Source organism: Sceloporus occidentalis, unplaced genomic scaffold, assembly GCF_023333645.1.
Source record: "Sceloporus occidentalis isolate IW3139 unplaced genomic scaffold, rSceOcc1.0.p SCAF_26, whole genome shotgun sequence".
NCBI classification, from domain to species: domain Eukaryota; kingdom Metazoa; phylum Chordata; class Lepidosauria; order Squamata; family Phrynosomatidae; genus Sceloporus; species Sceloporus occidentalis.
The window spans coordinates 13,751,591-13,766,139 of NW_028317006.1; the positions used below are offsets into that span (position 1 = coordinate 13,751,591).

At 42.3% G+C, this 14,549-nt stretch overlaps 2 protein-coding genes across 2 annotated transcripts; one reads left to right on the forward strand and one right to left on the reverse strand.

Moving 5' to 3' along the window:
• The first annotated feature begins 424 nt into the window (after positions 1-424).
• On the forward strand, positions 425-3,892 carry LOC149300202 (histone H2A.V-like). The gene is made up of 5 exons (XM_089485654.1): positions 425-460; positions 2,996-3,073; positions 3,160-3,273; positions 3,390-3,519; positions 3,831-3,892. Exons 1-5 carry the CDS (start codon positions 425-427, stop codon positions 3,890-3,892), a joined length of 420 nt encoding a protein of 139 aa, XP_089341780.1.
• A 2,082-nt stretch (positions 3,893-5,974) lies between these two features.
• LOC149300203 (DNA-directed DNA/RNA polymerase mu-like) lies at positions 5,975-14,258 on the reverse strand. The gene is made up of 11 exons (XM_089485655.1): positions 14,136-14,258; positions 11,346-11,506; positions 10,851-11,043; positions 10,510-10,614; positions 10,188-10,358; positions 9,440-9,511; positions 8,885-9,005; positions 8,676-8,808; positions 8,304-8,406; positions 7,038-7,121; positions 5,975-6,061 (listed from the first exon to the last, which is right to left on the reverse strand). The coding sequence occupies exons 1-11, from the start codon at positions 14,256-14,258 to the stop codon at positions 5,975-5,977; spliced, it is 1,353 nt and encodes a 450-aa protein (XP_089341781.1).
• Positions 14,259-14,549: the final 291 nt, after the last annotated feature.

Consider the following 14,549-nt stretch of genomic DNA (forward strand, 5'->3'; position numbering starts at 1 on the left):
TGAGTGAATACTTGAAACAGTCAATAAGTGGCAGGAAAGTGTTCCTATTGAAATCAATGGGAGGATTTTCCTCAGATGCGCATTGTATCTCACCTGAGTGAGCACTTGAGCTGATTGCAGGTGACCAACGCAGCATCCCATGCGTTTGCAAAAAGGACCAGACAATGCAGCCATCACATGCACGTGCAACACACAATATGCCAGCTCAGTCCATGAACATATAGATATGTGTGTGTGGTGGGAGAGAGGCAGGGGGAAAGAAAGACTTTAACTGACAGGTAAGTTGTGTATGCTCACCGTACAAGACTGGGCATTCAGGAGGGGGCACGCTGAGTAAGGTGCACCTCATCTAGGCTCCCCTGTAGCTGAAACACTCAGAAGGCCACCTTAAGCAACCCCGCAGCAGTAGCACTAACACTGCACTATGTTTGAGCTGCTCTTAAGATATGCTCTGCACAAGGTGAGTGTGTGTTTTACCGTATGGTGTTACAACGGGGGAGTTAAGGGTGAGTTTGTGTGCTGGTATGTCTGTGTTATGAGGGAAGCAAGAAATGCCAAGTGATCTCACCGGGCTCCAGCTAAAGCCAGTAAACATATACACGCATACTAACACACAAGCTTGCCAGCCCTGTGTCACCCTATTATGTATGAAAAGGGTGGACAGTGCTCTTGATTTTAAAGAAAATTGCAACCCAAATGGCGGGACCAATATAAAAATCTTTTACATCAGGAAAAAAATAAAAACAGCCATTAATTGTGGCTCTTTGACTTGATATTGTAAAGTATGTTTATACCGTATAGTAACGTAAGACACAGTAACTTGACATTGGATGCAGAAGTGGCTCTTTAGGGTGTCAACGGACAAGATAACCTCCCAGGGGAAAGTTTAAGCAAATGCCAAGTCCTGTTACCAACTGCCTAACATATCTCCAGTCAGATGCCTCATGATGTATATTTCACGCTGTAACAATAATAATACCTAGTTATTCACTGCACAGCATAGCGGTTGCATTGCATGTGATATATAGATATGTTATAAAATAATTACCGGTAAGTTTTACGCTTAATGTGGGACCCTGCACGTATAGCCGTTACTGTGCGTGGGTAGAAACAAAAATAATCAAACTGTAAATATATCGCAGAACTACTGCATCCTTTGATGCCTCAGATGCACTACCGTAAGGCTTCGGTTATGACCAACGCTGTTATTTATATTGTGACCGTACAACACCAAACAGTAAGGCCCCCCACCCCCACAACGACTCCGTCGCCATTTTAGTTTTTTTCTAAAGCAAACAGGGATACGAAGGCGGGAAAGCGAAGCGTAAGCCCATACACAGAAGCCATTCATCCTATTGGATAGTCACTTTGTCAATCACGCTTACAGTTCTGCCTACTCAATATTATTAAGTTAACAGCGGGGAACGAAGGTGTCAATCACAAGCCCATCTACCATCTGGTTGGACCTGTTTCTCCCGCTGACGTCCCAAAACTACACCCACCATAATGAGCGCCGTGTGCAAAAGAAAGCTATGGGGCCTTGGGAGGGAAACGGCCGTTAAGTGATGTGGGCGGGGCAAACTCAGGCACCTCATGAAGAAGAAGGCGCTTCATTGGCTACAACGCAGTTTCAAACCAGGAAGGCATTCAATGATTGGCTGCAGCATGTCCTCTCGCTCGGGCCTGACGGGCAGGGGGGGGTTATTGTGTGTGTGAGGCTTGCAGTGCGCGGTACCGGCGACAGAGCAGAGCGTAGATACCGGGCAACTTCTTACGGATTTTCCCACGGCGACGCTCGGACCCCCAGAACATGGTAAATACCTCAGACCGCCGCAGTGTTTACATTTAAACATTCCCCAATCCGTTCACAGCGGCAGATACCCCCGATATATCCCCGGCGTAGAAAAAAAAGGCGGGAAACGTGATAACAACCGACATCCTGTTTATCGAATGGCTGACTCTACCGGGTTAATACACTGGACCGGGGTTATAAAGCCAGTATCACTCGGGAGCACGACATCCAGGGGTAAAGCTGTTGATACCGCAACTGCCCCATGAACCGAGAAAACTGGAAGTAGATAGGTAGAGGCAAATATCACTGTATTCCATGGCCTACGGACTGGCACCGAAATGCCTCTGTGCTTAAAAGCACTTTCTGGAGCCTGTTGTAGGGGGTATTTGCCTCAAGTCCTGTTAGGGAAGGCGCGACGTGTGTTCTCAGCGGGCACCTCAACGCAGGTGCAGCTCACAGCACAGGTGGATATAGGAAATGTAGGGGACCGTATAGGAGGTGTGCATCCCCCAGCAAACCCCGCGGCCAGCATGTTCTGCTGCGCTATGTTTACTAACACTGCACTGACACACCGAACAGGGCCACTGACGGGGGGGCTTTATTCCCTCAGTGACACAGGGGTGGCTTGGGGAAGGTTGCTATGCGTCAGTCTGTATTTATTGAACCCAAATAAATAAGACTTAAAGGCTGCAGTCGCTTTCGTACAGAATTTTAACCGTTTTTACACGGTGAAAGTCTCAGTCTTACGGATGCTTATCTATGACCGTATCCTTACTGATCACCCCCAAAACACTGACTAGAATAACACTAACATTGACTATACAGACACAACTCATACACTAGTGTGTATATCTATATAGATATAGAGCTCAGTATTGACTGCTATGTGAAGTTTGAGACACTATCAGTTCATCTATATTGGCGGTGTGACAGCGGAGATATTGGGGTGTGTGCGTGTTTTTGAATGGATGCCAGCAGTGAGAACATGAGTACATTTTAATAAAAAGTCTGTACCAACCCATCATGCAGAATGCAATTTCGGTATTGTGTACATTTGGGGGAAAAAAATTAAATTACTGACATATTGCATGAATCTTAACACAGTCGTGAATTGTATGACAGTTTGGTGTTTTTAAAATACAGATGGTACTTACTGTTGCCTAATTTAATTTGCTTTGGTGAAATATTGTATTCCATTTATAGGCTGGTGGTAAGGCTGGCAAAGATAGCGGGAAGGCCAAGGCCAAAGCAGTATCTCGCTCTCAAAGAGCAGGCCTGCAGGTAAATATACCCTTATTTAAAAAAATAAATAATTAAAAGCAAAAATACACTTAAAGATTCATCTCGTGTGTACCTTTAATATTCAGTTTCCCGTGGGTCGTATCCATAGACATTTGAAGACCCGTACTACAAGTCACGGACGGGTCGGTGCTACAGCAGCAGTGTACAGCGCTGCCATCCTGGAATATCTCACTGCTGAGGTATGTAATTCCCACACGACTTGCCTGCTTGTTGTAAAGGAAAACATTGTGCTTTTTTTTTTGCAAATATGTACAAAAATGCTAAGGGGACCATTTCCCCCCCCCCCCCCCCCAAGGTATTGGAGTTGGCAGGAAACGCCTCTAAGGATCTGAAGGTGAAGCGTATCACTCCTCGCCACTTGCAGTTAGCCATCCGTGGGGACGAGGAATTGGACTCCCTCATCAAGGCCACCATTGCAGGCGGAGGTATGCTGCTCTATCATAACAAGGCTTTACATCTCTTGTGGATTTACTTAGTTATCGTCTAATATTTCATCAGAGCCTCAGGTTAGAATTAGGTGCTTCATAGTGTTACATTCTGGCCACTAGGATAGCCGACTACAATCAGCAACAAAGTAAGAGGACTAGAGTCATACCCCTTGAATATATGTATTGAAAGAAGCGCTGTATAAATTGTTGGCTCTATATAAATAAAAGATAATACTAATAAAGCTTATAGAAGAGGTTTTTCTAACAGTAGCTCCAGCAAGACGCAACTTTTTCTTTGTGTCTTATAGGAGTCATTCCCCACATCCACAAGTCTCTGATTGGAAAGAAGGGACAACAGAAAACTGCATAAGGAAACAGTATCCTGCTGCCCTCTACTCTTGTACTGTAACTGGGACAGAAGATAAAACAATGGGGATATGTGGAATTTGTTTATTTTCATTTAATTTTTTTTTTTTTTTTTTTTTTTAAAGAGAACTAGTTAAATGGAAGAGCATAGACACCAGAGTGTAGAGTTGAGAAAACATTTGTATGTTCTTTAGGTTAAAAGTTTAAAGAAAACAATTCATTGAGTCCTGTGACTGAAATCTGTGTGTTGATTGGCTAGGTTTCCTGTGTGTTTTATACAAAAATGGAACAGATAAACCATTTTTTACATAATTTGGAATCTGTGTGATAATTATGCTCCTAGCTCAGTAACACATTCTTGTAATGGAACTGTCATTTTCCAGAGCCCAACAGCGTCACAATATAAACTTGTGTTTTAAAATAAGCAATAAATATGTATTGGAATATATGTATAAACTCAAGGAGCCTAAATAGTGCAGATTCATGAAAGCTCTGGCAGTCTAAAAAAAAAAAGTGTAGGGTGAGAAGAATATTCTAATATGCTGGCATTAAGATGATCCCTCCCCCACATAACATAGCCCCATGTTCAAACACTTAATACATTGCTATATGCTTAGATTGTGCAGGGTAGTCCCCCTTCCGCCATCCATACAAAAAAGTTATATTTAAGCAGTCCGATTTACTGGGGCTATACACATACTTTTAAAAGGGCCACTTCTGCAGTTTTATCACGGTATGAATGTTCCAATGAAACACGCATTAAGACAGTTACCAGGTAACTGCACACACTTCGCAATGTTTGTTACAAGAAAGAAAAGAAAAAAAGGGGGTACATGACACTTCCTGTAACAGATTTCCCCTACAACTAACCTTGTGCCATCTAAAGCTTGCCCCAGATCGCCCTCTCTTGCTCACAGTTCAGAGACAGTATTGTCCCAATCTGCCAGCAGGATGACACTTGGTTTGGCCACAAGTTTACATGAAAATCCTCTCTATGATCCTGGCTGACAGGGTTCAGTGAATGAAAACACTACCTGTACCAGTTTTCCACTTTCATACCCAGGATGGTCAAACCAGGCCAAAGTTTAATCTCAGACGCAGTCAGCTTTTTGCTGTTAGAACTAGTCAACACTAATAAATCTCTCCTCCGCCCAACAGACACCAAGTAAAACGCACAATTGTAGCAAAGTTGTACAGGCGCTGCAGTGCGTTTCAGAATATCCCCGATAGCCAGCTTTTGTTAAGTGATTTTACTCTAACTAAAAACAACCCAATTTGTCTACAGCCACGTTAAAGTAATAGCACGGCGCTTCTCCAGCAAATGAAAACATAAATCGCATTTTATCAAGTTATTTTTACTCTCCCATAAAAAAAGGTCTGACATTCATGCAGCCTAAGCCTAGTAACACCAAGCCAGCAAACACCTTGAAAGATTTACTAGAAGCTAACAACAATATAATAATCAATGGCAATCAATGCTATAACATCAATGACAAGCATGTTGCTTACAAATTAAACAATTCTATCAGATAGATTTGTGTATCTTTATGTAGCTCCCTATTATCGCATACCGAACACATCACTATCCTCATTGCCAGAAACAGTGCTGGGGTGATGACCCTGTTGCTGACAAAAGGGCAGCTGGTCCCTCTCATAAACAACTACACAGTACCCAAGATCTTTGCCTCCTGCACAGGCATCTACATTTTTCTCTACTACTTCTGCACCGAGCCGAGCGGGGTTGAAACGCGGTACTGTAAGGCACAGCCACTAGAGGGGGCAAGTCAGGGACCTTTCCTGGAGGAATAATTAAAGTTGCCATAAGTAGGCTCACATAACCATTCAAGACCTCTTTGGAGGGTAAGCAAACTCATCCCTCCTTTGAACTAATAAAAATGCATTCAAATAACTTAAAATGTAGATAAGAACTACCTCTGCCCCTGTATTGTAATCAGCACAACTAAACATGTTTACATTCAAACATTTCTGCAGTTACCTGATTTTTTTACCCGATTAATAGTCTCAATCTGTGCGGCAGGAGTGTATGAAAAGCACGCCGCCTTTGAGAGTTCTTGCACTCTTCCAGTTAGGCATTTCTGTCTGCTGGAGGTACATACTGCAGACCCAGATGTGAAAAGATTTCCTCTTCAGACCCAGCAGCCAGAGAGCACATCTAAATAAATAAAAATGGATAATTACTTTGGTGCACAGAATGGCTTTTGAGTTAATCTAGTTTATTTCATCATTATAAGAGTGATACAAGTAACACTACCGGGCTTCAGCGTCCCTGCTACACAGCTAAGCACACGATGAAGGCTGTAACAGGAGCATTCACAAGGTACTTGTTTCTATAATGATGTTAAATGTACTTTCTAATTCTTACAGCAATGACAAAATGATATTGTATGTACTAACGGAAGTATTGGATACATATAGTACAGTTATAAATTGTGTGGTCTAGCACGTTAAGCAAACATTGCTCAGGAGATTCTTTCCACTTAAGTTTATCACAAAAAAACCTGAAGTTTTTTCCAGTTGCTATGGCAACATTAGAATATGTTCCTGGCCAGTTTTATGGATGAGACGTTTTACATAATTAAAGAATTATTTATCTGAAGGATTTTGGCATTCAGTGTTAAGAATTATGTTTCTGTGCTGAATTAAGTTACAAAAGGTGTTACATTCAGCAATGTAGGTGGACCACCTGTCACACAGCTGTCATTATGCTACATAGGTCGTGTTTACATAGGTGCACTTCGATCTGCTATATTGTCTGCTATATTGATGCTATGGTCTTCTTACTCAGGACAATATGAATATGGAACCGTGTGCATAACCTGTGAAGATCCCCATCCGGACTGCAATGGCGTTATAAAACACTAACATTAGGTCATAAGAGTAAACAGTATAAAGAGCTCTTCAAGTCATTTACCAGAATTAAGCAAATTCTACATCATTCTGCAGAACCCGTCGGAAAAGAGTACCTCAAAAGTAGAACCAAAATGCAGGGACTGGCTGAGGGTCATGGGAACTTAGTAGAGGTGAGCAGGTAAGTTAAATGCTCTGAAGAAATACTTTACAATAGACACAGAAAATACACAAACCCATACAAGATGGTTTCAAAATAGAAATCATTTGATTGATCTCACCTTTACGGTGTCATAAAGTCTGTGGCTGTTCAGGGACATCTTTCTCTCCTGTAGAGAAAAGCGCCTCAGTTCTCTTTCAAAGTGCTGCAGCGGGGGAAGAAGCGTCATTATCATTACGGCCTCATACGCCATACAGCAATATCTACCTTCTATACATTCTAGTGAATGTAATGACGGCAGCTCTATGAAAGCAAATTAGATACATATTTTAATAACAGAAGTATAGATCTATCTTAAGGTCACCCATCTCATTCATGGACCGGTGATCTATTTTTGTAAATATACATATTAACAACATGAAGTGCATTTACATATTAACAACATGAAGTGCATTTACATATCAAGTACCACTTAGACTATTGTTATTAAACAGAAGCTAAGGACATAACACCCCCCAAAGAACACACACACACAAAAACAGCAAATTAATTCAGAATACAAGCAGTTTATGAAAACCAGGCCAGACGACTACCCGAAAAAATAGCATTTGGGCGATTCTGTAAACGGAGCTAGATACTCCCCCCTACAGACCTTTGATCCGGTCCATCCCAGAAGGGTGTAGAAATATTCAGAGTGTGGTGCGACCACCAGATCCACGCGGACAGCTTTCCAGTCTTTAGTTGTTGGTAGCTCAGAACAGGAGCCCATAATATCCACATCTGCCCTCTCGCATGGGTTTAATGTAAGATCCGTACTTTGTGGGTCACTGTTTGGAAGAGCCCATATGGTATAACACGTTTCATGGCCATCCATGGTACTGGACACAGAGTGTTTCACAGGACTCCTCTTTTTCAAATGGTGGTACAAGAGCAAACCCTGAAATGAGAAACTCTAATGTAACAATAGAGAATCTGCTGGTGCTGCATAAATAAAATCTAAAGAATAAATGCGTCATAACACATTGATCGTATATCAAGCTGCCAGCAGTGACTCGCATAAAGGTTATAAAAGTAACCTATTATAAGGGTTACCTTTCCATCACACACAGACACACTTATCATGCGCACATCACATACTTAATTATGCCATCTGTAGTAGAAAGAGGCAGGGGAGGAACGAATGGAGACTTATATGAAATTGGCTTTACACGTATACCCTGGGAGCATCCTTCTCACCTCCCTCTTCTTGGGACTTGCATGTTAAGTTAACATTGATTGTCAAAAGCCAAATTCTGAAACTCTTAAAAGCAGGGAAGGCGACAACTCCATTTTAGCTTTTATTCCTCACTAAATCAGTGTTGGCAACAGCAATACCTCCGTTCCTCACCTTGTGCTCAAGCCAATTAACAGCTTTATTCAAAACTCCAGCTAGAGCATCTTCATCATGATGTGTAATAAGGAAGTCCACATCGTGTCCCTGCTGTTTCCCCCTATAAAAACCAAGCCACATGATAATATACACACCAGCGTGGGCACAAAACAAAAGACAATTCCATATGTACAGAAAAACACCCCATTTACAGATTACACAGCATACAGGGATGTAATGCAGGCCCATGCAGCCCACAAGGTGTCTTGCTGCACAGCATTATACTAAGTATATAACCACGTTACTGATAATGCTCAGAGGCATTTTATTTTGAGACACTTTTAGATTAAAAGCATACTTTCATTAAACCATATAGCCACACTTCTTTACCTGCGAAATCCACCCGTCATTGTGACCTGGACGCCGGGTTTGAATCTCTCGAAAACATCTCTTACCAGACGCTCCACGCGTTCCGCTTCCTCACGTGTCACAGGCGTCTGTAAATCAGTGTAATTCAGCAGCCCTAGAAGAGAACCAATAAAGTAGTTTAACTGCTACCAACAGGGTTATCCAACTATTAGATCATCCTCAAGTCTCACCTACTCTCTGCTCCTCCGTAAATTTCCTTTCAATGCTTTTTAAGTCACTTAGGTTTCGCACACCCTCTTTGTACCATCGCTCTGCAGTGGTTACCCCAACACCAAAAATACCTGTTAACAGCTGATGGGAGATGACAAAAAAAAAAAAAAAAAAAAATATTAAATGAGAAGCAAAAAGCTTAGACACTCAGAGATGACATATCTTTATAGAAGACTACAGATGGCCGTGCTATTAGGATAAATTAGAAACTGAGTTCTTCTTTACCACGTTGGTACTGAATAGAAACAATGCCAATATCAAGACAGGTGAAATATTTAAAAATCTGATACACATTTCAGATATAGATAAAGTGTTTGCAGTGTTATATATGTATATCCTAAAACACTTCCCTAATTGTCAAACTTACTACAATGGACACACCACCAGCATTTCTCTAATTGCCCATATATTGCACGATGAACGATCTGCTTTTATCCAAATCTCACAGCATATGCATACTGTACTGAAGCATTTGTATGTCCTGTATGTAGATTAATTCTCCTTGTATCACATACCTCCATAACCTGGTACCGCTCACTGCTCTTCACCATCTCCACTTCCCTGCACACACCGTCTTCCAGGATTTCCTGCAATGAGGGAATAGGCATGAATGAGGCAATTGGTTAATCACATTACACAATACATGAACTTTTAAGAAGTAACATGATTATGAAGCATTCCTGCTTGTTTATTACATGATTAAAGAAAGATTCCTGGGGAAGGTTTGGACACTTGACAGTACATGGGGTGATGTTTAATTTTAAATGTTAAATTCAGCAGATGAGGTGGGACAGCGTCTTTAATTGATCCATCATTTATACTATCTTTAGCTTTAACATTACTCATGTTTTTTCAAACTAATAAATTGAAATAGAAAAACAGCTTTTAGCTCAGGGACAGCAAATAGACCCATCTATACTCTACAGGATATAAACTATTACAGCAATTCACTAAAAACCTCCAACTACGGGATTAATCAAGCAGTAAAGGAAATTATGCATATAGCCTCTGTGATATTAACATAACCTATAGGCTAAGGTAAGATTTGCAGAATAGATGTTTAACATCTGTCAAACTATATGGGCCAGTATTTACCTAATGTATCGGTTTGCCTTAGCCTGTCAATTCTCAACTTGTCAGACCCCTTGAATATATGTATTGTATTAAGCGCTGCATAAATTGTTGGCGCTACATAAATGAAAGATAATAATCCAAATTACAGACAATGACACCTTGTGGTCATATGTGGTAATGCCCAGGTACCTGAATGACCATGTTGCAGTGACCTCCACACCAGGGCAACCCTTTGGCATCATCTACAGACTGAAGCTTGAAAGGCAGTGATTTTAGCGTCGATGCAGCCCTTGTGAAGGCTAAATAGCGAACCTCTGAGCTCTGGAAGGATGCTGCCCGTGCAAGGATTTCAAGAGCCTCCTGTGATGGATAAAACGTCTAGAGCTGTAACGCATGGCACACTGGATTGTTATTGAACACACAAAAAACAAAACAGAAGGACACAGAATAGATCCTTAGACCCACAGAGATTAAAGGGAAAGTAAAACCTGATAGCATATTATGACAGTACCGTGATCTCCTTGTTATGGTGAACTATGGGTGTCTTGCGCTGACAGGCATATTGTGGTATTGGTGATGGCAAAGCCTTATCAGCTGAACCCAAGGATTGACCAACCTGAGAAAAATACATGAAATTCATGTAGGCAACAAAATATCAGGCTACTATCTACTTAGTGCAGGAGATCTTTATTTTAACTTATTAACCAGGTTATTACAATATACAGAGGTTTTATTTTGTTCAAAATCAAGCACATAAGTGTTACAACGTATTGTCTGTAAAACAAACCTTTTCTACATTCACTGCCCAAACGTAACAGGCTAACAAAATTAACCATGGAACTACTTGCTTACCCCTAAAGAGTGTCTGGGCTCCACAGTAACAGGTCTGCCGCAGCTCATAGTCTCTGTGAACCAGCTGATGTCTAGAATACGGAGTCCGTGCCTGGTATCCCCAGATGCCACAGGATGGGACGCATGTTTCTGAATCCATTCCAGTACCTCAGGGTATGAATTTCCCTCGGACACCACATGTGTCACAGCATCACTGCAAAGGGAACAGACACAGAATAGCCAGATGAATAGATGGATAGTGCCGCAGTTGTATTGGCTCAATAAAAGGTATCGCGTTCAAGTAAAGACTTTGGCAAGTGACACAGAGAAAGATGTAAAGTTATATACACTTCCAGGACCTCAGACATGGAATGAGGGATTGTGTAAGTAGCTTCATGTGACAAAAAGCCGATACGGCCAACACATCGATGTTATATGATGAGTTTATGAGCAGTAAGAGCACAGCAAAAAGCTCTATACATCAGACAAACCAGCTCAGGGCTACCCACGTAATACCTGTACTCCGACATAACACAGAACCCTTTCCTCCGGGCCAGCGACGTAAGAAAGCGCCTCCGTGAGGACCCCATCTTACGCTCCACGAAGAACACGCGGACCTCCGGAAACAGGCAGTCAGAGGAAGGTGGATCATCGGGGGCAGCTGTCCCCCTCTTCTTCTTTTTTAAAGGAACGGGGGGCATCTGAGAACCTAATATAATAATACAAAGGGAAAGTTTTTGCCAAGTTACGCGTGAGAGCGGATATGACAGGACAGTTTTTGGCGCGCTACCTGTAATGAGTAAAAGTCTAGCATGTGCCAAACCAGTAATCCAGTATGCGTTCATACCGAGGAACCAATATCCCACAAGCAACAACCCCCTCCAAACATTTATCCTCTTTGAATACAGAATTACAGAAAAATCAGTCTACGTGGACCATTAATAAAACCAACCTACGGACACTTATCTACACGGCTGGTCATAGATATATTATTATAACAACATCCCTCCAATCTATAGCGCGAATACAAAACGTGTTATTCAGGGACGACTTCCTCTATGAAGCATCGTGTACTTCCCATAACATTGTGCATTCTAAACACAATGCCCTATACCACAAACCAATATACTTTATATGCTTCCCTATTCACTGCCCTAATCCAACCTGAAACCTGGGCTGGAGCCTCCTCGTCCACACATTCATTCACGCTAAACCCTGTTAGCTGCGAATTGTGGTTGTAATTCCGCAACAGCCGAGAGGTAGCCGTTCCACAAAAACTACAGGCATCCGCTGTCAACATGAGTGCCGTGTGTGAATTGGTATATACTTCCTCCTCACGTATAAACAGTTCCTTTCATACATGACACATGCTTGTTATCCTACAGAATTATGTGCAATTGTGCCGCACCACAGAATATGACAGTGCTATATAAATCAATAATTATATGCTCTATTACACAATGCTTCCCTTCATTGGTTGTACAATTATGTGAGGACTGATAACTCTAGGCCCCAATGCCCTTATAGACTGTATAAATCCACCCCGGCGATACCCCCCCTTAGTACATATAGCTGTAAAAGTCTGTCACTGTTGTTTACCCTTCATTGGAAATGGTTCTGTACCTTCAACGTATACCTCACCATATATCGGCACTCAAGCACCCAGCACGCTCTCACTTCCTCCTCGCCAGAACCTTCACCCCACACAACGTCAGGAGACTACACATAGTAGAGTATAACTCCTATCACTCTCAGACACCTGGAGATTCTAAAATCAGAATCTAACATGATGTAACGTACCTGCTATGGGCTTTAAGAAAGAAGCCTTTGCTCTAGAGCCCAAAATGCATTTACCCATTTACTGTATATACAGCTAGCACTATGTACATCCCCCACCCCCAACCCCTTCCTTCCTCTCTATACCACCCCTATCTCCCGTCCTCATACTGTTACCCCTCTCTATAAATCTGTTCACTCCTCCTCTTTTCATTTCTCACCCACACATTTTATAATTGCCCCCCATCGTCCATACTTCTCCCTCTTACTTCCCAGCACCCACTTGTGCAGCACAGCAACTGAAAGAACTTCCGGTTCCAGACCACGCCCCTTATGCAAATACAGGTGATTCCTGACACAGCACTGGTATGCAAACACCTGTGTGAAGAGTCCTTTAATGTAAACGCGCCACATGACACCATTAACCCTTCATTTTCCATATAATAATCCTGCAGAAGATATTGCTGCCTTTTTGTGTTTGTGATGTTTAGAGGAGTAATTGTAGACATATGCTTTGGAACTCTTCTTTGTAATAAAAGTGTACAAATGTTCTGATAAAGGTGTTTCCAGGATACTTGATTATACATTTACATTGTATGCACTGATACTGAATATTATTAAGTAGAAAAAAATGGCATACCTGCCAACTGTCTAGTGATAACATACTTAACAGGCTGCGCTAGCCTCGGGATGACCGGCACTTTAAGGCCAGAGGCTTCCCAATTACATATGACACTGTCTGAAAACACACAGCCCCGCTGTAACAGGACATGGAATATATGTCATCATTTTAGTTATATCCATGTGATTATATTTTTACTGTGTTGTTCGGGTTGTTGATATGTTTTATGTATAAGCTACTGTATATCTGCATAGTTGGTTATAGTTATGCCCCAGTAACTGTTCTCTTACTACCTTGAGCGCCTTGTAGCCTACGTGACCACCCACATGCCCCCCCTTTGAGACAATAGCCTCTTTGCCAATTAGTCCACCGTGTCCCATCTGTCCAGGTTTGTATCCATTGGCCGCTTTGAAGGGACACTCTCTCGTCACCAGATAATGATGACCGAATTGATTCATGTTATCTATTTACCCATGATTGCTTTGTCTTTTTTCTATAAAAACCAGTGTTGTTCCTCAATAAACGTTAGTTTGTTTTGCATCTGATTCCGTGTCGTTCTCTGGAGTAATATATTATTTTGGGGACCTGAGCTGCTGCCCATCTATTCCAGAGTACAGGTTCCTGTTACACCCACGTTACATTTTTATACTCATGCAACGTGTTTCCACATGTATCCAGCCAGCAGATGCAGCCTGCAGGACCTGATCTCTACTGGAGTGCAGGTATCAGTAAGTATGCAGCACTACTGAGCATTTCCCCGCTGTTCCAGATGCCCAGTCCAGGCCTGCTTTCAAGTGTTACTCTCTAGGAGGGACACCTTTTGGGATCCAAATTCCCCTGTTGCTTCTTTTCTCCCCCAATATCTCTCCTTTTGTAGGAGCTCATAATATTTGCTGGTTGTCACCTACATGCTGGTGTGCTGCTGGGGTGGCCTCCTGCCGGCGCAGCAAGGTCCGCTCCTCTGCCACTCTGTTGGGGTTGACCACCACCCTATGTCCCGCACCATCCGGTGGCTCTTCTTGCAGCAGCATCGTCCGTTGTGCCCCACTCCTTTCCTGATCCGCCTCCATCCAACTACAGCAGCAGCCGCACCACATGGAACATCGCTGTGGTTAAAGGGCACGAACGGAGTGACGTCACTCCATTAGAATTTTGGTGCCAAATACTAATTCTGTGTCTTTTTTTCCTCCTGTGCCCTATAAAAGCCTCAGAAAGTCACTGCTTCTTGCCCTCTGATGATCATGCCTGTGCTTGTTGTAGTGTATCCTTTACTAGCGTGTTCTATAGTACTGATCCTGTGTTTAACCTGACTATTTCTGATG

What these genes read in the sequence shown, in the direction of transcription:
- LOC149300203 (XM_089485655.1), bottom strand. Translation starts at nt 14,258, where the DNA reads ATGCTGCTGCAAGAAGAGCCACCGGATGGTGCGGGACATAGGGTGGTG. An exon ending in TGTGTTATGTCGGAGTACAG is followed by an intron (nt 11,044 to 11,345) that starts GTATTACGTGGG and finishes TTCCCTTTGCAG; the next exon opens with TGATGCTGTGACACATGTGG. An exon ending in AGCCCAGACACTCTTTAGGG is followed by an intron (nt 10,615 to 10,850) that starts GTAAGCAAGTAG and finishes TATTTTTCTCAG; the next exon opens with GTTGGTCAATCCTTGGGTTC.
- LOC149300202 (XM_089485654.1), top strand. Translation starts at nt 425, where the DNA reads ATGTTTGAGCTGCTCTTAAGATATGCTCTGCACAAG. An exon ending in CTCAAAGAGCAGGCCTGCAG is followed by an intron (nt 3,074 to 3,159) that starts GTAAATATACCC and finishes TTTAATATTCAG; the next exon opens with TTTCCCGTGGGTCGTATCCA. An exon ending in TGGAATATCTCACTGCTGAG is followed by an intron (nt 3,274 to 3,389) that starts GTATGTAATTCC and finishes CCCCCCCCCAAG; the next exon opens with GTATTGGAGTTGGCAGGAAA.